Source organism: Camponotus floridanus, unplaced genomic scaffold, assembly GCF_003227725.1.
Source record: "Camponotus floridanus strain SB8 unplaced genomic scaffold, Cflo_v7.5 scaffold89, whole genome shotgun sequence".
NCBI lineage: Eukaryota > Metazoa > Arthropoda > Insecta > Hymenoptera > Formicidae > Camponotus > Camponotus floridanus.
This window is the reverse complement of record NW_020229859.1, coordinates 253,768-278,932: the sequence shown is the minus strand read 5'-3', so window position 1 is coordinate 278,932 and position 25,165 is coordinate 253,768. Positions and strand designations below refer to the sequence as shown.

The 25,165-nt window shown below is 34.1% G+C and overlaps 1 protein-coding gene across 3 annotated transcripts; it reads right to left on the bottom strand.

Moving 5' to 3' along the window:
- Positions 1-133: 133 nt before the first annotated feature.
- Positions 134-25,073, bottom strand: LOC105255896. Of its 3 annotated transcripts, XM_025414752.1 has the most exons (5): positions 24,281-25,073; positions 23,428-23,687; positions 10,747-10,829; positions 9,702-9,801; positions 134-4,297 (listed from the first exon to the last, which is right to left on the bottom strand). In XM_025414752.1, the coding sequence occupies exons 3-5, from the start codon at positions 10,820-10,822 to the stop codon at positions 1,090-1,092; spliced, it is 3,384 nt and encodes a 1,127-aa protein (XP_025270537.1). In that variant the 5' UTR covers positions 10,823-10,829; positions 23,428-23,687; positions 24,281-25,073; the 3' UTR covers positions 134-1,089. The 3 variants fall into 3 exon arrangements, with proteins under 3 accessions (XP_025270537.1, XP_025270538.1, XP_025270536.1); XM_025414753.1 differs by lacking the exon at positions 24,281-25,073 and having other exon boundaries at positions 23,428-23,700; XM_025414751.1 differs by lacking the exons at positions 23,428-23,687; positions 24,281-25,073 and adding an exon at positions 15,213-15,748.
- Positions 25,074-25,165: the final 92 nt, after the last annotated feature.

Sequence of the window (25,165 nt, the reverse complement as noted above, 5' to 3'; positions counted from 1 at the left end):
TTGGTGCGCCAACATTTATTTGCAAGAGTTTAATTATATTATTGCGTAAGCGATCAAATTTATATTTATTGAAGATTGAATTGTCCGAAAAATTTTGCGGTCCGTTCAGTTTTCACATTGATTCGATGTGAAATAATTAGTAACTTCTCTATCAATAACTTTTCTATAAAAAATAAATGTTTTAGTATTTTTATGCAACGTAATATATATAGAGAAAAAAGAGCGTTTACAATCTCCAATATTTATTTACATAACTCATATCAGGGTATTATATAGAGAGAGAGTTTTACTTATTTATTTATTCATTTATATTTGTTTCATTATTTATTTATTTATAGAATACTTTACGGTATAAGTTGCCTAATATCGGCTCGTTCGTACATTTTTGCTCGCTCTTTGGCGAGACGAAATAAGAGCAGCACGCATACCAAATTAGTTATGTAAAGAGATTTTCAATAAAAATTTAATCGCGATTTTTTGGAAGAAAAAACGTTTATCGAAACCCTTCACCAAACTCCAGCGCTACTTTTGAACTTGAAGAAGTATATTTTTAAAACACGTGTCGTGTGTGCGCGCGCGAGGATCCGAAAACCGATATTAAAGCTTGTCATATTAATCAAACCCGTTATCGTGAAACCCAAATACATTGCATTGTCGTCGATCATCGATCCCCCGCGCGTCGAGCATCGAAGAGGATCCTGGCGAAAGATTCAACACTTTGAAGAGGAAGCCATTCGTTCGACGTAACAGTAGTTCGTGTTTCTCTTCATCGTTTTAGCTTTCTAAGTGAAAGGACGATCATTTATCGGCGATGCAAACAGATAAAAATGATCGTCCGTGAAATCGCGTCTCGAATCGACCGTAAAGATGTCGGGGAAGATGTGTGCTGCTTCTTCGCGTTTGCCGACCACCGTTACGAGGCTCTTCAGGATCGCAGTTATTCCGATGAATAATGTTTTGAAGCAAGCGCGCGCCGCATAAGATAGATCGGAAAATTCGCGTATAAATTATTATTAAAACAAAAACGTAAAATTTTTATCGCCAATTAATTTATCATCGCTCTTCCGAGTTAGTTATACACGATCACCCTCATTCCTCGCCGTTGATCCTCTTCTGTACGTGACCTAGATATCTCGCGAATCCTTCGCTGGCATGCTTTAGAATTGTCAAGCCCAGCCTGAACTTGATCTCAGCCACTTTCTTCACGAAGTTGAAAATACTGAAGCCTTCCGGGGGTTTCTTCGTGGTCGAGCTCTCGAACCATTCGACAGTCGTCGCTTCCGAGGTTTTCGGATTCGATGTTGTAGCGAAATGGATCTCCGAGGTGCCTCGATCGGAAGAAATTTCGGAAGAAGAGGTGCTTGAACCACCATCGTTCATTGGCTCGACGATCTTGGGAGATGATGTTACGCTTTCGGGACTATTCGTCGTATCTTTTTCCATATTTTTTACGGTGGTAAGAGTCCTCATAGTAGACTCCTTCGCACGCGTATTGACTTCCTCCTGCTGTCTTTTTTTTTGTCCCTTGAAATCTTCCACCTCGTTTTCCTCGCTATTATTCTTCGTCTTTTGCTGTTCTCCACCTGGCAATGCCGAATCAATGATATCTAGAATCTCGTTGCTCAAGTCTTCTTCCTTCTCCGCCTCCTCACGTTCCTCTTCCAATTCATGTTTCGACGGTATCACCTGTATCACCGAATCTCTCTTCAATCTCGAACGTTGGTCATCTTCGCTGGTACCAACGGAACGTTTGACCTTGAGAGATCGCGGTCCATGTTCGACAGCTACCGCGGTCGGCGTTATCTCGATTTCTTCATATCCATCGTCCGATCTGACGGTCGACGCTTCCACCTGATAATTATACACCTCAGCTGAGTTCGGTGGGAAATTGAAACCTTGCGCGATATCCCTCTCGAATTGCGTTTGCCCGATCTCGGTCGATACATAATTAACGCCATTCTTGCTGTCTATCGGCAAGACGGCCGCTTTCACATCAAAGGGATATTCTTTGGGTACGTTACCGACCACAAACTGCCGGTTCGCCGATCCCGCGGCTTCTACCACATCCAAACGCTTGTGATCGTAATAAATCGGAGTGGTTTGAGTCTCGGTATATCTAAAGTCCGTGTTCCGATACTTAACTGCCGGCTGGGTGTTCTCCATCGTTCTATAAATGGGCGATGTGGATATCGATGGATATCTCGCATCGGTCTTTTTCGTCGTCTGCGTATCATACGCACCGTCGTAATGCTGATAATGATAATAATTGCTATCCTTCACCCCCGGATACTTGCTCTCGTGATTCGTCATACCTTGAAATACCTTGGATAAAACCTCCTCCTCGCTCTGCCCGTAATTGCCGCCGTACTCGTCCAAATTATATTTGTAATTTGGCTCCACGTCGTAGTTTCTTCGAGAGATGGTACCGCCGAAGGGGTACAAGAAGTACGAGGCTAAACCGAGACCCAGACCTACCAGTGACATTACGCCGAAGCTAGGCATCACGTCGCGACTGAGAAAATTGTAGATTTGAGTGCTAATCGCTTTCTGCGGCTGTTTCTTTTTGTTCTTCGTCGCGTTTGCGATCTTTGTCTCGGGTGCGATCTTTGACTCTTGGATCGCGTTATCTAAAAAGATGTCATTCGTGGTACCCTCGCCAGTCTCCATCAAAGTAGAAACGATCGTTGCGACTGTCGTCGGACTTGGCGCTGCCGAAGTCGTGGATGGCTTGCGTCTGCGAACTTTGTTCTTCTTCCTCTTCGAATTGTGTCTCGGTCGTTTAGTCGTGGTCGACGTTGACGTTGCAGTCGTCGTTGTCGACGTCACTTCCATTTGCGTTTGCGTTTCTACGTTAATTTTTGTTAATTCGGGATTGAAGTCGAACTGTAAATCTATCTTGGAGCTACTCAGATTGTCCGTATCCTTGTCCACGATTTGCTCCATCTTGTTCTTGTCGATCTTCTCGATCTTGAGGACAGGCGCGTTCACTTTAATCGGTTCTATTTCAATCTGCGTAGTCTCTTCTGCAGGCTTCTTCAGCTGTACTTTCAACACGTTATTCACCTTCGTGCCGGTCGGCTTCGATTTTACTGGCACTTCCACAAGGTCGATGCCGAACAATTCTGTTTTAGACGCGATATCGGAAGCTGGGGTGGTTATAGCCGATGTCGGAAGTAAAGTAGTCGGAGATTTCTGATTGTCCATGAATACTGAAGCTTTTATCTTGGTGACAAATATCGGTTTTTCAGTGTTCTCCGGTTTGTTCTGCGGAGTCGTGATGATTTGAACCGGCTTGAAAGTCACCTTCTCAATCTTACCAGTTGACGCGGAAGTCTCGTTTTTTATTGTTTCAAATTTGACCGTGGTTCTTCTTGTCGTGGTAGGCTTCGGTCTACCCTGTTGACCTGATCTCGTCGGTTTTGTCGTTATCGGTTTAGAATGCGAAGTCGTTCTCGACGTAGTAATCTTCGGTTTAGAAGTGGTTCGCTGATTCTTCTTCGTCGTGGAAATGGTTGTCCAGAATGTTGTTTCGTTGCTCGCCAAACTGCTTAGAGTTGTGGTGCGAACTGCCTTTAAAGTCGTACCCGAGGAGGATTCCAATTCCGAATCTGAAGTAGCTTTCTCCGGTCTTTGAGTAGTTGTGATCTTTTTCGTGATCGTTGTAGTCGGTTTTTTCGTGATCACGGTTATCTTCTCGGTGGTTATAATGGGAGTCAACTGCGGTGTGCTCTTCTCTGACGTCTTATCAGATTGCGAGATCGTTTCCACTCTGTCGATCGACGAGCTTGGTCTGACTGTCAGTCGTACTTCTGTCTGAAAAGGTTGTTGTAACTTTATTTTCTCAACTTCCGCGCTCTTAACAGTCGTTGACGGTGGATTCAGCAGGATCCATGTGGAAATACCGCCGGTAGTTGTCGGATTATTTTTATAGGCGGTCATTAGCCTCGTGGAACTCATCTCTCGTTCGAGTTCTTCCTGAGTCATCGCCATTGCCTGGCCAGGGTGGCTATTCTCGAAGTAACTAAACTTGGAATTTATCGGCCTGCCGAAAATTAAACCAGTGGATTCTAAGTTACCGATTTCTGAATTGACTTCTTTTATGAGCGAAGATGTGTCGTTTTTCTCCGAGGACTTCAGCGTCGTAGCGATGCCATGTTCTACGGTGGTGAAGTCTTTATTATGCACCTTTATTACGTCCTGTGAATTCGTAACGTTGAGAAGTTGAGTGGCGACGGTTCTCAAGGATTGATCCATATATTGTAGATCCTTCAAGTCACGGGTGATATTTAGCTGCTCACTGAAATAAAATCCATTGTCAAATTTTATCAAAAAATGATCGAATAAATTGTTTCGCAAGATTTCGATTTAAATAATCACATATTGATACAACGCAGTCATATATATAATCACATTTATAAACGAAAATTGTAAAGAAGAAATATCATGTGATAATATCTAGTTATTTTGTGAATTTCTTTTATAATTTTATTAACCTTGAAACTTTTATTAATTTTATTAAAAGAATAAGCATATTATATAAAGATTTTAAAAAAGTCCTTGTACATAATAGCGTGTTATTAAACATTATCCTTACCTTTTATATGTAATAGCTAAGACTTGATTTTTCATACAGTAACAAAAAAAATTAGCACCACTATCAAGCACCACTACGCATGCAATTAAAGATAAAATGAAAAAAATAATATGGAATAAAGTCACAAAATATGATGCAGTTTCAAATAAATTATTATTTCTATCTCAGAGAATAAATCGATCAAATTAATTTTAATTGAAATTCTTTCAATCAAAATTCTCCAATTAAATTTTTTCTTCAGCATTTACATATCTATCATACTATGCTAATAATTTTCAAGTAAATAAAATGGATTAAGCATAACAATTTTTTTTAATTTTTAATAAAACTAATGCTCTTTCGTTAAACATTGATTTCAAATTTTAACAAAAAATTGTACTTAAAGCATAATTACATAAAAAATATACTATTAATCTTTTGTACTCTAAGCTTGATTAACTTTAAAAGTTTTAAAATATTTACTAAATTAATAACAAAATTCTCTTTAATTTTAATAAAATTTATACGGATAAGCAATTGTAAATAATTGAATTAGTTTAATCGATAATTTGTATTATTTCAGCATTTGTACTATGTTGATTTGTACTTGTTAATTTGTTTTTATTGAATTATTGTGTTATAAATGTAATTATTATATTATAATATGATATATTATAATATGATATATTATATTATAATATGATATAAGATTATTATATTAATGCCGTGTTGTTATATCGTGTATGTATGTGATACAACTTCTTTTTTTTGAAATATCAACTTCTCTCTTTATTTTTTACAGATATTATATTTTCAAAATGCACAATTTCGTATATTTCTTGCTTTCCACATAATTTGAAGTGTGTATATTAAATATTATAATATTTCCTTTACAAGTTTAGTTGATTTTCAACAATAATAGCAGGATAAGGGATCTAGGGAGATTGTAGATGTATACATATAAAAATAGGAACATATATTTTTATATAATATATACGAAGGTATATAAAATATATATTATATATTTATTCACAAGAATGTATTAATATTTACTTCAAATATTTTATTAATATTACATATTTGTTGGCACACAAATATACTGCAAATGCCCTAAAATGGTGTAAGCTTTTATTAGGCTTAAATACCGACACACTTAGTAGGAAGCAATGATTATAAAAAATTAAATATATATAAATATTTTATCAAAAACTTATATTAATTTATAGAAAATTTATATTTGCGATAAAAAAGCGCAATATATACTATATGTTCTACTATTGAACACATGGCTAATAATGATAAATAATAAAATACTGAACATATACACAGACATATATGTATACATATGTATGTCTTTATATATCTGTTAATCTTCTCCTTTTTTTGAACAGATTCATATTATATTGTTCATCTACGGAGTTATTTATATAAACAGAGAATATGTTTTCCTATCATACTATTTTTGGCAACAAAAGCAAAGCTATTTAATATCGCGTATAAAAATATATTATGAACTTATAAACGAACTCTTATATAATCATTAATTATTTTATTAAAATTATATCTATTATAGATTTCTTTTCACACACAAAAAAAAAAGAAGAGAAAAAAAGAAAAAATGAAACGGGAAAAAAGATGTGTGTGAAAGATATCATGTTCATAAAATAATAAATAAATTTTCTATTCATTTAATCATTATTATTATTCATCTAGATAAATAAACTTTGTTTGTACGAAAAAAATACTATAAATCTGACTTATCATTATATGTATATGCTATATTATGCGTTAATTATTAACGCATCCTCATGTTTTAAAATAAATGCATGTACTCTCATTCAGCTATATATATATATATATATATATATATATATATATATATATATCTTTTCTTCGCTTCTTTTATTAATCATATATCAATTTCAACTCTGGAAGGATATCAACACCTATGAAGGATATGAATCACTACACCCTTTCGAGTCCTAATAATTAATTCTAACGAAACCTGCTTATGCTTGCTTCATGCAAGTTTTACGCCATGACTCCTCTCTTCGAAATAATGCCACAAGTGATTTCGAAGAAACATACAAGCATTACGAGATCAATCATAAAATTAATTCATTTCCTGCGCTTCTTCCGTCTGCTTTTCCATTCGTTCAGACCATTGTACTTATGCACGGCTTGTTTAACGAATTCTTCGACATTCGGCCTGAACCTAATCGTTGTCGTCTTGTCCGCGGCGCGTCCGAAATCGATAACATTTGGTATCGCCCACGGAAAGACAATTGCGGCGACGCCAAGCACGCCAGCTGCCATTGCGGCGAACGGCGCTGCAGCGAGGCTGAAGAAACTGTAACCTAATGGATTTAATAAAGAAAAGTACGTGAAGACCGAAGCGACTGACTGCAACATGCCGCCTGGCGACATGTCGAAGTCGTCGTCGTCGTCGTCATCATCGGAAGAGGAGGATGATCCCGAAGAACCCTGCGACGAAGATAAACTACTAGTGCTCGGTAAACCGGGTCTAGGAAGATTCTGCACCGCGGGAAGCTGCAGGGAACCAGGACCATTGTTGGCCTGACCTGTCACAGAGCTCAAAGCTTGTCCGACCGGAGGCATATTTACGGAAGCCGGCGAGTTTATGGAACCGGGGTTTCCGGCAACGGGTGATTCACTTGCTAAAGTCTCGACAGCAGCTGGCGGAACAGCCACGTCATCACCGACAGGACCATCTGCAACCGAATCCGCCATCGCTTCCGAATTTGTTATCGGGACACTCGAGCCGAGCACGCTGATCTGAGTATTCTGAAATACTTCGACAGTCGACAGTTCTGAGGAGACAGGATTGTTTCCATTCAAGGTACTATCGGGATCTTTCTGGGAATCGTAATAATTATTTTGATCTGGGTGCGATGGGTCATACGTGCCGATCGGCGCTGTTACATAACTGTTTGAGGAATCCTGATGGGAAAGATCGTTGATCTGCCCATATTTATCGCTCTCGTTTGTATTACCGTAGCTCTCTGTCGGTTCGCTGCTTGGTTTCAACACGTTCGTATTCAAGACGTGGGAGTTGACGATTATATTCAGATCGGTACAGCTTTCTTTGCTCTGAATCGTATTGTTTACGTGGGTGTAAGTATTTATCGTGATGGTCGGGCAATTATGGGACGAGGGGAAAGTATTGGTCTCTTGTTTAGGAGGTTTCTCTTTATCTTTTTCTGACATTATATGAAGATTGGGTTGTTGATCTGAAGAAGAAGCCGCTTGAGTAGCAGATATCGTGTTTGGTTGAGACACTTTCAATTGTGTTACATTCGGTTCCTTCAGACCATCGTTTAGAATGTGGACCACCGTATTCTGCGTCACGTGTGTCGTGGGATTATAAACGGTTTTATTTTTTAGTAACATCGCGTCAGACCAGGAAGAAGGAGTTAGAATAGGAGAAAGATTCGCAGAATCTGTTGCATACTGAGGAATGGTTGGATTCGAATATTCTTCATAATAGTTTATTTCGTCGAATTTTTCACTCTGAGGCGTATCTTGAAGACTGACAGTTTCGTAACGATCGTTATCATGATTACTAACGCTTAGCGGCCGATTGGGTTCCAAATTTTCGTAAATCGATTCGAAGACTGAATCGACCGGTTTGTGAACATCGTCACTGTCATCCATAATGCGTGTGCTGTTCGGCGTGATCGTTGCTACCTTCAACCAATTGATGATTTTCTTTACGCTGGCATCAATAATCGGATCCGGATGATTGTAACCATCGTTCGACGACAAAATCATTGGCGTCTCATGGACATCGTGAAAGCCGGAGTCAGGATTTAAACTCTCCTCCAGGGACGAAGTGTACTTGTCGTGATTGTATATATTTTCAATATCCTTCAACGTTTCGTTTGGCCAGTTCTTCAAGTACGCGTTCTGTTGTACCGTCGTTGTACTACCGTATTCGTCTCTCGTTGTGTCTCCGTTGTCGACTCTCTCGACCTGACTCGACAGATTCTGAGCATGCGAAGAATGATGGTTCTTCGTCAGATGGAACGTCGCGCGATCATTTAAAGCAGGCCTCTTTGCAGCTGTTCGCGTCAAGTGGGTCTTCATCGACTCTCTCAGCTGAACATTGTCGTTATTTTTTATCTTCGATCTTAACGCGACATTGCTAGCATCTCGATTTAAAGTAGAAAACGGATATCGGAGCTTAACGAAGTTTCTATTAGAAGTTGTCGCGTGTCTGCGAGATACGTCATAACCAACTTTTGATTTCGGATTCGGCATCAAATTCGGCTGCGTCAGTTCTCCTGAATTATTCAAATCGTCGCGCTCGGCATCGATAACGTGGCGAAAAGAATCGGTTATGAAACCAGACTTTAGATTTTCGTGCAAAGTCACGATCGAATCCGTGCTTTTACGAATCAACTGATCTTTATGGATGGAATGGGTTGAAACAGCGCTTTCCCGAGGATTAATTGAGATCTTAGTTCTCGCTATATGCGAAGAAGGAATGTTCGAAACTTGCCCTGTCCTCCTAAGCAACGTATCATCTTCAATAATATATTTATTCGAAAACGACTCGGGCTTAGTCGAACCTGACTTCTGCCGATTTTTCGCGATAGAAATATCATCGCTCATCCTCGTCCGACCAGAGCCATGATTCATCAAGAAATTACTTCCTCTCGTCCGAGCGATTTCCAATTTATAATTTCGACTCGAAGACGCGTCAGATTTCGGTCTCTCTAAATCTTCGCTACCTACTTTTCCAGAATAATCAATCGTTCGATCAATCCCTAAGTCGGAGCTTTTATTCGATGCAAAAACAAATCTCGGTGAATTATTAGAAAAACCACCAGGCAAAAACCCATCTGATTTATTTGAATTTCGAACGGTGCCGGTCTTTGTGATTTCACCTAATACGTTCGTCCTCGAAAGACTCGAAGATGCTTTAAATTCAGACGTCGTCCACATGTCATCGATCTTGGAACGACGAGCGTTAAACGACGAGCGTGTTGTTGGAACGAAACCGCTCGCGCGTGAACCGATCGCGTTATGCTGGCGCGACAAATCGACACTATCGCGGAAATGTGTGATATATGACTTTCTATTACGTCCGGAAGTCCCTGTATACCTGCTATCGTCCCGAATTGTATCGTGCGTCTTGTTCCAGGCTTGAACGTCTTTCCATCCTGCGTCGCTCGATTCCGCTTGTGGTGCCAAATTTACATCATCTGAAAGGCGAAACAAAATTTTTTAGAGAGAAGAAAAACTTGCATTAAATAATTATCGATTAAATATTGGATGTGCTACATAAACAAAGCTTGCGACACTAATAATGTGCTAATTGTTGTCAATTGCAATAAAACTACTAAGCCGTGGCAATTTCCAATTGCTGCAAGTTTAAGTAAATGCTTCCGTCTTAAGAAATTCGATTTTGCAAGAAAAACATTATAGACGCATGACGAACAATGACGTAATTGCGATAAGAAGGACAAATTGCGATTCGACACGCTACAACAATATATAATTGATGCTATTGGGAAATTACATGTTTGATGCGTCGTTTTCTCTGTAATGGAACGTTGAACGAAGTCCATTTTTTTAAGAAATGAAAGACTCTTTATTAGAAATAGTAGGGAAATCAATCATTGAAAATAATCATCATATGTAAATTGCACGCAAATTTGTGAAATTAAAATCACAAAGTCAGAATTATTATATCAGTTATCAAGACCTTATTAATTAATATTATTATATTAATTAATTAAATAAATTATTAATGTAACATTATTATATTATTATAATGTAACAAAAATAATCATAACGTGACAGTTTTTGAATATATATATGTATAACAACTAGCAAAAAATATTATATTAAGTATAATATTAAGTAATAATTGAAATACATTTATTAACTGTCATATATTAAATTATATGAAATTATTATGATATTAAAATATATGAAAAGATGATAGATTGAATAAGCAATTGGATAAGCACGATTTATTAGCTACGATTGTACTGTGTAAAAGGCATCAACTGTGCGTTAGAAAACATCGTTTTCTGCTACCAATTTGCTGCATTACATGATTTGATTGCTAGGCATTACCGATTGTTTCCGTCACATTATAATATTGTCACCAGGCATAACGTCATTCTTTTGAAGAAACTTACCACTTTTCTGAGGTCTGGTATCCCCTGATCCTGCGACAAGCAGGACCACCACAATTTTTAACATCTGCATCCACATCTTTGCACTGAAACAAAGATTAAAAAGATTTTAGAAAAAGATATTTTAGAAAAAGATTATATATATATATATATATATATATATATATATATATATTTATAAAGAAGACTAGAATCTTTTGTGTGATTTATTTACAAATTCAGAAATGGTTTTATCAAAAACGATGTGCTATGAATTGTAAAACGAAAGACAAAGGGAGATTCCTCGAATTGCAAAATATGCATATCAAGAGACTGTCCTCGACACGATAACCTAAACATCGAACCTGATCTTGAGCAATATTCTAGATCTGGTTGCTTATAAACTGTGTATCATGGGGAACCAGTTTAGAGTAAGCGAATACAAAAACAATTTTGCGATCGTCGAAATGAAAGGCGCGATCGAGTCAATCGTAGAAGGAGCGACAGGAAACGATGGGGCAAATGCGGAAATGGAAGGTTTTAATTTTACGACGACAAGACGAGACGCTTGCATTAATATTCATGAGAATAAGCATGTGCGTAAGCGCTATTGCGAGGATTTACATCTGTAATATATATTTACCGTTTTTATATGTTTCGACAAACATTTTTGCAATATCTCGCATGCGTTTCATAAAGCGCAGATAGATATTAATCAAATATATATACATACAATAATTTTTTTGATTGGATTATGCAATGATATATTAAGGATAAGAACAATATATTTAATTCAAAATTTTTAATCTTTTCTTTCTTGATAATTGAATAATCAATCTGTAAATATAATTGTAAATATATTTAAACGCACAATAATGGCTAAATTTTCTTATCATTCTTATGGGTATAAAATTCTAATTATTAAGTCTGAATCTATGTTATAATTCTATATAAAATATTATTCAATAAATATTAAACATCCAAATCAAATATTTATAAGTGTAATTTGCGTAGGAAACCTTAACTTACGATTGATAATAAAACACGATCTTATTACCTGCGCACAACGACTTTTAAAGTGACGTTGGACAACAACAATTGAAGAAATTGAGATGCACAATCTTTAGGTTACTAATGACGCAATTGTCGAGACAGTTGATTTCGGTGACTTTGCTTAGACGCGACGTGAATTTCTGAGTATCAATTTGTCACCGAAGGTTCTTGGTTGAAAGAATCGTTCGTATTCAATTTTCATTTCCGATTGTTCAACCATCAATGCACGTGGAATACAAGCAGTAGAATTATCTCAGCATCGACATTCACATAAAATTAAATATGCATTCGCGCAATGAAATTGTAGGATTTTATATCACTGTGCAAGATGCGTCTACAAATAATATAAAATTTTTCGGAAAAATTTTAGTAAAAATACAAGAATCACGTATTTATCAATATAAGAATTGTAATTAATACGTCATAAATTAAGAAAAATTGTCTTGTGGAATAACATTTAATTAAAATAATATCCTAATCATTTACGAACGAAACGTTCTCTCCTCCTCACGCATTGAAATCTCCGCTAAGGATAATCAGATACTTTCAATCTCAACTTGAGAAAGACAATCATAACTGTCATTTATAATTAATGTTTCCAATAGAAATCGCTCGGCGATAGCATGATTGTCACCTGGAGGTTGTTTACCGTTGCATTTTTCCGCTCATATAATCGTGTCTACTAACGGTACCACGATTGGGGCGTCGATTTTCTTCGGGAGTTCGTACGTGACGCCGATCGAGCATCCCGCGGTGGTATCAGAGAATGTGGGAATGTGATCGAAGAGAAGCCGGGACATTATTCGCCGGTGTTGAATAGTAGAATCCGCAAATTCTACGAACGGGTAGGTACCGTTAACCATTTGAATGTATCTTTACGAACATGAAAACCGCGCGCATAAACGGCTACGTTGAGTTTGTGAATAACGCTATAAAGAGATTCTCTGAATTCCAAACGAATGCGTCAGTAAAAAAAAGATCGATCGACCAATATGATAAATAAATTATATTCTTTGTTAAATATAAATATTGTTATCATAATTATACTTCAATTATACTTCGTGTTAGCGTTAAATCTTCGAGCTGTTTACGTAAAACCGATATGGTATTTAAAAAATTAATATTAAAAAAATGATATATAAAATAACAAATAAATCGTTTCTTATAATTATGCGACAGACTATAAGCGTTTTCTAATTGATAAATATATAATAATTATAAATTAAGTGAAACAATTTTAATCATTTTTGGTGATAAACCTACAAACTTTGTGCTTTGTATAATTCTGATAATTTTATCTTCGTAAAATTTAACAGTTATATGCAACAATAATTATTATTTATGCTTTACGCACTGACTATTTTCGATGGCAAGCGTATTGTAGTAATTTCCGACAATTGTACAATAAATAGACATGAATGTGAGATTACGGAAAACTATTTTATCATCAGACTGTGTTAATTTTATTAAGTAAAACTTTAATAAAAAATTAATTTATAAATTATGATAGATCAAACAAATGATGACAAAATATCTTATAGGTTCAGTTAAATGTAAAATCAAAGTATTACTTCTTTTTTTCTCTATATTTATAAGAATATTAAGTTTATTAAAGCTTAATATCCTTCATCTGTATCTATATTAATGTCAAATCAACGGAGTGAAATAAAACCATTCGACACCTCAATAATTCAATCTACAAAGTAAGGCTATTCGCGTATTCATGGAATTGCTTATGGCCGAGGAATGAGATGCGTTTCTGGAACGTTGAATGCCTCAGCGGAAATGATCGCAATAAAATTACGCCATTTACCAAACAGATTGGTGCTCTAATGAGCGACCCTAACGCTTAAATCAGATCGTAGAAGATTAAAAAAAAAAGAAATAAAACCACGAGATCAGAGATTCGCGATGAAAGCGCTCCTTCCGATCGTTCGGGTCAATAAATCGCATTAATATCGGCCGAATCGAATCTCATTTACGGATAAATAATCGTTCGTTATGGGAAGCGGATGCTTCAGCGACTCTCCCGCACAATGAATGTTCTCACGCGAAGTCTCCCTTTCCATCGATCTTTAATTAATTTCGCACTAATAACGGTAATACCTTTATAGCTATATTATATTTTATATTTTTTATGTTTATGTTTTTTATTGTTTTTAACTTTTTATATATATTTTTTTATATACTTTAATAAAAGAGAATAAATTTCTTCTCTCATTAAAGATACTTTCACTAAAGCGTGAAAGAGACTATAATATAACATAAATAATTCAACATGTCCATAAAGTAAAAAAAAATAGATTGAAATTGAAAGTATTCATATATCATAAGAACATAACGATTAATTATAATTTCTCTATTTTGCTGATTTAGTAAATTATGTTTAATGCTTAAATATTGACAATTTTGAATCATGCATCTAAAATGCTGGGCGATTTATTTAGTACAAAGAAGCTATGTTCTTTGTCAATAAGTAAAATAATTTGTTCCTAATAAAAATAATGTCTTATTAATATTTCATTAATAATAAGAGTTTAAAGATAATAAAAAAGATTTTGACAAATTCAGCTTCAAAGATGCATATAGATAAAACGAATCTTATTCTTTACAATTCATTTTAAATTTACTTGAAACGAAATTTTGACCTACAGATGAATTCATAAAATTTTAATAACAAATTAAAAAATTCCGAACTTTTTTAAAATGAAAAATTACTTTCATCATGTCCCCATACACACAATTGTTTGGCACAAACGGGTCGCACAATATATTAATAACATTGATTAATCTAATTAATGTAATTACTTCCAATCTTTTTTTAGAGCGTGGCGTATAAGCTCCAAAAGTGTTCCCAATCATTTAATGAAACAATATAATAAGATATCCATGAAACGCCATTAGGTGAGTATGTGAAGTATAACATGATGTAATGATGTGAAAAATAAAAATAGAAAAATTATTAAAGACTCTTCTCCCAAGAAAGTGATGATTATTAACGATGTTACATCCTGAATCTGACGAAATTTGATTCTGCTAATATCATATATATTACAATTTCTTCTTTATGTTTCTCAATAAAGTAATATCTTCATGTTATATAAAAACTTTGAGTTAAAATTAATTATGATTAATTTCATAAGAAATTTTTAAAATTATTTTAAATAAATTCCATATATATGTAAATTAAAAAAAGTAACATATAATGTACATAATGGCATTTATAACACATGTACATAACACATGTGCATGCGTACGTGCACATAATATATTATATCATTATCACATTAATTATGCAATAATTGCCGCCAAAAGACGAACGATTAAACTAGCGCAAAATGTGTTAACAAATTTGCGTAATTAAAATAAATAAAATATGCTATTATTCAACCAAATGTGGAAGATTAACAATCATTGTAAATTTATCAAGATCTTACCTATATCTCAATCAACTGCTCAATGACACATCGAATCACCACTAACGCGGTGATCTTCATACACATACACGCACACGCACCCCCGACGACCGCGAGAAAACTTTTCGGCGCACCACTGATACAAATCCGCGCGTTAACTACTCGACTATCACCTGTTTGAAAAAGAAGAGACAACGAACGTGGACGAGGAAGAAGCGAGAGAATGCAAAAGTATAGATAGGTGCTCGAAGTGAACTCTAAAATCTGACGAATCGTCAGATATTTCAGAAACGGGAGAGATCGCGAGAGTGTCGACTACCCGGACGATCTTTCGACAATGGTGCACGGCTGACTGGCGAGCTCGACAAGTCGTACCCAGGTTGAAGAAGGTTTGTAGCAGGCAGAGAAGAGGAAGAGGGTTCCCGGCGTGCACACGCGCTCGCTTAGAGCTCGCGAGGAGGTAAAAACCGAGCCGAAGGTGGAGCGCCGGCGCGATGCCCGGCGTGCGCGGGCCTTAGGACCCGTTATACTTGACGGTTACAAGATCCGCCCGAGTTGAACAACCTTCGCCCGTCGCCGTCGCTCGTCGTTATAATACCAGATACATATAACGCGTATGCTAAGTGCGCGCGAGTGAGCGAGAGATGCTCTTCCGCCGCTGACGATCGATGCGCGAAGTGGGTGAACTTGACGTACGGTGCACACGATACGGTGTCTCGAGTAGTTGAAGAGCGGAACAAGCCTAAAGTGGGTTTGTTACAGACGAGACAAAAATTCAAATGGATGTTATATTTTACCGGGCTTTGATGTATCTTAATTATATCTGATTAGTTATATAATGCAAATTTGAATCCGTAAGGAATTTTGGAATTATGTAAAAAATGTAGCGATATATTTGGAGTATAGGCTTGTAACTTTGCAAAAAAGATTTTATGTTGTAACCATGTTAAGTTATAGGCTCGAGAGAGAAATAGAAGGGATATTTAAATAGATCTTGTATAACGTGGCTGCAACTGTAGCATAGAGTTAGATTAAGAAGTCGACACTTGCGCTGGGTATCAGGAAGAAAAAGTATATATCGAAACTTTCACGAATATCAGTGCTGATATCAACTATCAGCATCGACATATTATAAAATATTATAATATTTTTTATTACAACGCAACAACTATATTGCAAATATTTAAATTTGATGCAAATGTAATAAAAATGTGTTTAAATAAAAATATGTTTAAATGCAATATCTATGTTGACATTTCCAGTGTAATATTATTCAAAATTAAGGATGCAATCCAAATTTTTTAATCAAAATAAAATTCATAAGTTATCTTTAGATATCTTTAGAATTAAAATTACTTCTAAACGTCTTCATTATTTTAATATAGTCTATTTTATATGGAAATATTAAATAGATATCAAAATAGTATATATGTAATTTTGATTATATATATAATATTAAAATTGTCCTAATAAAGAATTCATAATAAGGAAATATTATTTAATGTAGCCAGAAACAAGTGCTTTCTATTCTTCTATTTTAAATTATATACATTCCTTCTTTTAATAATCATAATAAATTTTTTCTACACTAAATATCATATAAATTATTTCAATATTATAATTATGTTGCAAAGTTTATTGGAATCATCGAATAACAAATTGCAGAAACGGGAACCGGTAGATTATACACGAGTCAATGTCGACCGACGTACGTATTATCGAGCAACTTTGTTCTACAATCCCCATTCATTCTTTTACATCCTGCACGCGATAGGCACGATGAAGGGTTTGTGCCGTCTCAATAACGAGGTGCGTGATGCTAACCGATGGTTAACGCAGGAAGAAGCTTTTTCTCTTCGGTGTTTACGTCGCGCGCGGAATGCGAGCGAGTGTCAACCGCGGAAAGACAAGCGCACGTTCTCTGATAGCTCGCGTGCGACAGATGGAAGCTGAAGAACGGAACGCGCAGAGTTTCAACCCAGGTCGGGAACCGGTTAGTGAGGAAAGCAGTGAAGGAAAGAAAGGGAGCGGCACCCCTTTTTCAGCCAAAGGCGTATACGTCCCAATAAAGTGCTGGCGGATCGCAATTCGTATGATCTACTTGTCGCGTCCTAAGATACAATCAAATGATTTCTAAATATGCAGTGATAGGCGAACAAAATGGTTTGCATCTAGTTTACAGTGCGCGCCTTCCATTTAAGATAAAGAGAAAATGTAAGAAATTGTAAGAAAATGTAGCAACATTTTACGATACATATTTTAGGTTTAATCATAGAAGAAATACTTTATTCATATTAAAGATTACTAAATTATAAGATAAATAAATAGAAGGGATATTTAAAAAGATCTTCCATAACGTAGCTTCAACTATGCAGCAAAAAATTAAATTAAAAAGTCGACATTTTAAGAAAGAAAAATACATATCTTGTGATTCATCAATGGCCGATTTTTCGAATGAATTAATCAACACTGTAGAGAAAAATGAATTCTGTTGTAACGAAAATTGTATATATTATATTACGATATGAATAATCACGATCAAGCTTTCCTTCCTAACAGAAGCAGAAAATGCATCGAATGCTTTATCGCAATTCATAACGATACGCTGAGTTACAATTTAAGTCCAACCACCATCTGCGCTCTCAAAGTAGAATAATAAGCAGAGAAAGGATGAGTCATGACGTTTAGCAGAAAAGGGGAGCTGCATATAAACCTTATTTTCCTTTTTTATTTTATTATAATATTATTCGCATTACAGCCGGAAAATAATTTCAAAAAGGAACTGTTTTGAGTACTTCACGATTTCACTCGTTATCCTCGAGAAAATATAAAATATTCAAATGAAAGAAAACTAGTTTAAAAAAATTAAAAGTAAATTTCTGCAACCATTTTACCGATGATAAGAAACAGCTAAATTTCCAAACTTTTATAATTAATTCAAAATATTTTCCGAAATTCTTCTGAAACCCGTAGAAATCATGCGAAAGCAATACGAAAAAGAAATAAATCGTCATTTGTTCTCGATAAATGAAGACTCGCGATATTAAAATTTAATTTGAGGTTTAAGAAATCAATCATAGCCGGACCCGGAAGATACGTAATAACCGAATGCGTCGTCCCAGAATCATCATCCGCCGCCTTGGCTCTTATGTAGGACATAGCGGCACTTCTTGCGGGCTTAGATACCTTCGCCGGTTACAACAGCAAGTGTAGTCGCGTCGACGTCATCGTCGGGAAATCATCTCTGAATTAATTTATTTGCGCGCGCGCGCACGTGTGTTTTAAATGTAGATTAATGCACCTAGCTACGCGATGGGAAATATGTCAAATCACCGGTCGGCGGCAGATGATATGAATTTCAAATAGCTATAATTTTTAATTAATCGCTCTAGCACTTGAGAAGTGAAGCAACTTCGTTGTATATGTAATAAATCATCAAGTTGATGAGAATATTGAAATTAAAATTGGCAAGGAACGAATTTTACTCTTTAGATTCTCATTTCATATCTTCTTTTAATTCTTCTAAAATCAATATTAATAAACAAATTATTCAATTTAATAGAAAAATAAACTATATGGAAAATATTATATGAATATAGTTTACTTATTAATCGCGAAATTTTAATGAGAATAAAATAAATTAATATGTGAAGTGTAAGAGTTTTTTTGTTATCGTCTTTTTAATATATTTATTTGCAAAATATTAGATTAATACCATTGCTCAGAATAGAAACTGCATTAGATATTATAAAATAGACTGATTCTGCGCATTTAATATGACATAGAAAAAAATTATAATTATTATTATATGTATAAACATTTAAATGCCAACTTCGCATTGCTTTCTAGTCTATTGAAAAATACAAGTGGAAATAGATTAACCGCTTTCCTTATAATGCTTCAAAAAAAAAAATCTTACATACAATCTATCATATTATTTAAATTACTTCCCTTGAGAATGTTTCCTCTGTCAATACTTGGAGAAATTACTTTCCGCTTTCGATTCTAATAATCTCCGTCACGCATTTGTCATATGTATGTACTCGTGATTAAGATGCCCAGCGAATTTATGTAAAAACAATGAATTATAATGATGAGATTTCGATTTATGTTTATGGCGGCGCTATTATATATGTGCACGCAGTTACGCTCGCGATGTCAGGGAACGTCTTTACCTTTTATAGATAGGCGACGATAATATTCGAATATTCGTACATTATAATTATTTTCGTAATTTAAAAAAATTCCCTAATTTATTTATATCTTGATATTTAATAATGATATATAAAGTTTGTGTTAATAAAAATATATTTATATTCAAATTTACAACCATAAGACGTAATTTTTAAAATGTCAAACTTGTATAATTTATTTCAAAAACTTCTTCATTATTTTCTAATTAAATTTATAAAAAATTATAAATCTCAAGTTAAAAATAATTTAAATATAATTTAATATATATATATATATATATATATATATATATATATAATATATATATATAATATTAATATAAATTATACTATATTATATAATTATTTATATGTATATTAACTAATTAATTTATTAGTTAAATTGAAATATGTTTTAATAATAATATTATGAATTATGGATATCTTTTTAATATCTTTATAATTATCGATAATAGTTGTCGCGTGAATACTGTTTCGAAATAATGTTATCATTATATGTATATTTATCAAGAACAAAAGACGTCTCATAATGCCAAGTGTATCACTGAATCTTCTTCGCGAATACTTATCTCGGTACAGTCTTCAGCAATTACTCGAAATTGCCGACCGTGAATCATGTTATCGTCTCGTTGATCGTCGTCGGACTAATAAAGAATCGCTCGACACGAGCGAAAAAAGAAATAGAAAGGATGTGGTTCATCTCATAAATTATACCGCCAGAATTTCTGGTCGTGATAAATTGCATGCACATAAATTGCAGATACAGTTCACAGAGGCGCCGCGAAGATAATATAGAAGAGAGAAATGATTAGATACCGGTGTTTGAGCAGTGGCGGTGTAATTGGCACCTCGACTACTGCGACTATCATGTGTATATATCTAAGCAAGGTTGAGAAATATATAGTGAAAACAAATACGATATTTTAAACAATTTATCAATTTAAGTCTTCTTTCTCATCCTTTCTCATTATTAATTTATGCAAAATATATTATATGCATGCTCATTAAAATTAATATACGAATATGAAATCTTTATTTTGTTTTTGTCGTCTTATTATAATTTGGCGAAAAGTGTGCGATTATATTTATTAATATTTATTATTTTATAAGTGCATAAATTTATTAATATATTATCAATTGTCCCATGCATTGCGATACTTAATCTGTTAACTTGTCTTAATGTATCTCATTAAAATCATATCATTATTTCGTCAGTTTTTCTTGAAATATATACACGTGCGCGTTTATAATTTCAGATCAATTGCATATGTGATTTAAACTAGACAGTGAACAATATGGAATATTCCTAACACATGCAATAATGTTTGCTGTCTCCAGATTTCTATACATTATACCTAGATCGCTACATCGAACAGTTATTTACAATTAGAATATATAGATTGACTTAATATACATTTTATGTCGTATTTCAATTTGTCGGCAGATATTATAAAGTATGAGCTCTTTTTATGTACAGATAAATATTGATTGATAGTTACAGATATTGATTGATATTTTGGGTTAAGATTTCATCTATTAATAGAGTAATTATATTCTGTTCAATTGTAAGTAACTCTCCTAGCTTCATCTTTAGCAAAACTGTTAACGGTCTAGTATATATAGAAGTTTATGACACACATTTTGATACACTTACCATACAAACTATTCATGATAATGCGAATGAACATGTGCTTCAATTCTGTATGATTATTTGGATTGAGTACACGTGCGCGGAAATTGCGTGAATGAAATTGCAATCTTTCTCGAGAAATGAGAAATAGAATATGCTTAAAGGCATATACCATGTTATACTTACATCCGCGTGTCATAAATCGATAAACACGTTGCCCCGTATTCGTGCCTTGTTATAAGAATGATTCGCGAGGCTTTTGTACAAAATATAATTGAAAGAGATTTTTTAATTGAGATCTGTATTTTTTATTTAAATATGCTTGTATGTGGCATCTAAATGTTTTAAAATGATAGTTATGAATATTTTGCATCATTTATTTTAAGAGATTTGCATCTTAAAAGTTGACTGTCAGCGTTGTATATGTATGTGTATAATATAGAATCATTGCAGATATAAATTCCAAAGATTTCTTGATATGTATATATGCGCGAATCCATATATTATTATTTTATAATTTTTATTATAAAAAATAAAAAATAGAATAAGAATTTTTATCAAGAAATATTAACGACAAATTTCGCATTAATAATTCAACAAATTATAAAACTTGCTTCCGTTTATTTATAATTCCGCTAATGTTAACTTACAATGGAATTTTAATTTTAGATTCAAGTATTAAAAATTACCGAATCAAGTATTAAAAATTAAGGAATCATAATAGTTTTTAATATGAAAATTAATCATAAAATTAATTAACGTTCCACATTAAAAATTTTTTGACAAATAAGAAATCAATTTTAAATCAATAAAAATTCTTTTTATGGATAAAAGATAATAATATGCAATAATGTGAATCAATATATTATCATAATATCTGAAATTTCCTGTATATATTACCGTAAATGGATGAATAATGATCGCGAACGAGTAAAGGTCATCGATCGTCGAGAGATTGAAAGTCGCTATAATGGTGAAAGCAAACGATAACGAGGGAGGTCAGGAACGAGTAATAGTAACATTGACATTCATGAAAGATATTAATCGTGTCAGTGAAAAATATTAATCGCGTCTAATTAATTTATATGTGGTACAAAAGAATACATTTTGAAGTGAAAACTGGCTAAAAATATAATTGACAAATTTGCAATGTGCATTTGCATTATTATTAAAGAGAAAAAAGTTGTATTTCTCTTTATTTATTAAATAATCCGACGTCATATCTGCGAATTGCGATCGGCCAATTAGCAAACAGTGTATAATTTAACAAATTATTTAATTAAATAAAGATGTTATATAAATATATAATATATTAATGTGATAAAAAGAAATATATAATATATTAATATGATAAAAAGAAATATATAATATATTAATATGATAAAAAGAAGAGTTCGATGATTTGTATTGCAAGTCACTCATTTCAAAATGTACACGACTTGTATGAAAGTGATCGTGAATTAGCGTTCGAATTTAAATTAATATTTAAACTGACTTGTTTGTAAACAGTGATGCAAAGTCATCTAACAGTGTTTTCCTTCATGAAATTCAAATCAAACGATCCACTTCGTTTCCTCTAACGGATTGCTGAAGTCTTAATCTGCACGCTTCTTTGTATGCTTTTATTCTCTCACTATAGAAATATTTGCTATATCATTAATGTTTCATTTCTCACGCAGAATTCAATAAGTACATAAATAATATTATCGCCCATTACTGACAAAAAAATTATGTTTAATTTAGCTATATGAATTTTACAACACACAAATAAAAACTGCAATTCAAATTGAAGAAAACTAGGACTGCAAAAAAGATGAAATGATTAAAATAATAAAATGTTATTATGCATGAAACTTGATATAAACTATTCAATGAGTTCAACTATATTGTTTAAAAAAAGTTATACGTAATGAGCCAGAAATTGTTATGCCATATTTATGCACTTCAGAGAATGTGTATTTTTAATCCCTGTTATATTAATATTTGCTAATATATTCAATTAAGAATGCTATTTGTGTAAAGTTTCTTTCTGTTAGGAAGTTTTTTCTCTATGCTTATTAAATTTTTTGGTGAATAATTGGAATAATTCAATAAATAAAATAATATTATAGAGCAACTATACGCATATAATATCTTGTTCCTTTATTTATTGAATTGCTCTTGTAGAAAAAAAGATTATATTCTACAGAAGAAAATTAAAATATATATTTTAATAATCATAGAAAAATGTTAATTTTCATCAAAAGCTCTGAATCTTTCGGCAAATCTTTTTAATCTTTTCCAAAAAGATCTTTTTTATAAACGGAAACATCATTAAATACACATTTCATTCACACAATCAATACACACACACACACACACACATATATACATTATATAATATTCTAATTTATCAATTAAGAGATTGACTTACTTCTTTCATGTATGACGGATTGATATTGATCTTCACGTCGTTCGTTCGCCGCTTCTTTATCGTCGCAAATGCGAAATCTGGAGAGTGCGCGATAATTCTGCAAATTCATATCCAGTGCCTTCTGCAATTCCAGTCTACGACGGGCGAGACTAATTCCGTGGGCGGGAAGACGATCATCGATGCGATGATACCGATAGCAATTTCTCGCATCTCACGAGACGTTTACACGGCTGGCAAATTTGTGAGGCAAGACGTCCGATCTGAAAAGCAAGCCTGGCATGAAACATCAGATTAAGGAGTGTTAACGCGAGACGAAAGTAAGTTGGGAAATGAAGGCAAAGTGCGTGCATGTATATATGTTCATTATTCGCGCAAAATAAATTAGAATAATCAACGTCCTAACGTTAATTGGGAACCATTCATTTTATTCGTAAAGATTCGTAGATGTTACATAAAAGAAGAATGTGCGAGAACCACCCATAAAATACCCCAATTGTGATAATTGTCTTTAAATAAAAACTTGATACTTTATAATATAACAAAAAAGTAATAAAGCTCTCTGTAAATTCAAAATAAAAGTGATCAAGTAGGCGTAGAGAGCTAAGCTTTCTGACTTAATACATTTCACGATTTTTCTTTCGATTTTTCAAGATTAAAGGAGCTCGCGCATAATTGCGTTTTTAGAGATTTCTTTAGGAAAAAGAAATGTGCATTTGATAAAAAAATTCGTTCGATAAATCTATGTGCTGGATAGCAAACTTGTTTGTAATAAATCGATGACTTCAAAGATCTAAGATTCGATGTTACTTATAATTATTCTAATTATCGTAGAAATTATCACGAAAAGATATACCTTTAAGGCTTCGATTTTCCTGTTCCTTATTGCGTCGATTCAATTGGCTGTCAAGTCTTGGGCTCTAACGAGATCCTGTTTCTCTCAGTAAAATGCTATCTTCTTCGTTTAGGGTGAGCGCGTATTCAGATGCAAAGAGTGGCGTATCGCGATTAACGTCAGGCTGATTTATCGCCGCATCAGTGCAAAACCATCAACACCTCGTCTATAATAGTTCCTTCAAATGATCGGTCCAGGCATATACGAGAAAACGTAATATCCTCGGACAGATTACTCATTTGTAGACATCTGTGTCCACAGGTGTCCTGATAGATTTTACCGTAGCGTCCTCAGAAAAAAATTCGAAAGGATCATTCGAAGATTGTGGGTCGTCGTGTAAAGTTTTTCTACATGTGCTAATGTTTGACATACACTTCACGCCGAGTGAAAATTTCTCGATTTCTCGGCACAATTTTCTCCGGTTCCGGTTAATAACGAATGTCCCTGTCGATTAATCGTGGTGTTTAAGATCTTAATATCAATGTGCTATACCACGGATAATCACTCAATTAAGGCAAGATGCGTCAGATGCGGAGTCACGCTATGGATTCGATCCAGATTCCAATTCTTTTTTATGCGTAATACGATGCTGGAATTAATTTAGAAAGCTTCCTGTTGATTCTTCAAAAGGTACGATCCAAATTCCTCTGTTTTTTATCAGGCGTACCTGACTACTCTCATTGAATCACGTCGCTCTCGTAGTTTCTCCCGCTCGAAACTTTTGTTGTTTGTGAAAGAGAGAAGGTGATTGTGATTGTGTATAAGTCGCTATTGTATAATTTTCTATTTTTAGCACAAGGATAATAAAACGATGAAATTCTCTCGGTGGTTCACGATCGTGCATCA

What these genes read in the sequence shown, in the direction of transcription:
- LOC105255896 (XM_025414752.1), bottom strand. Translation starts at nt 10,822, where the DNA reads ATGTGGATGCAGATGTTAAAAATTGTGGTGGTCCTGCTTGTCGCAGGA. An exon ending in TACCAGACCTCAGAAAAGTG is followed by an intron (nt 9,802 to 10,746) that starts GTAAGTTTCTTC and finishes TTCGCCTTTCAG; the next exon opens with ATGATGTAAATTTGGCACCA. An exon ending in ACAATTCGGGACGATAGCAG is followed by an intron (nt 4,298 to 9,701) that starts GTATACAGGGAC and finishes ATTTTATTTCAG; the next exon opens with TGAGCAGCTAAATATCACCC.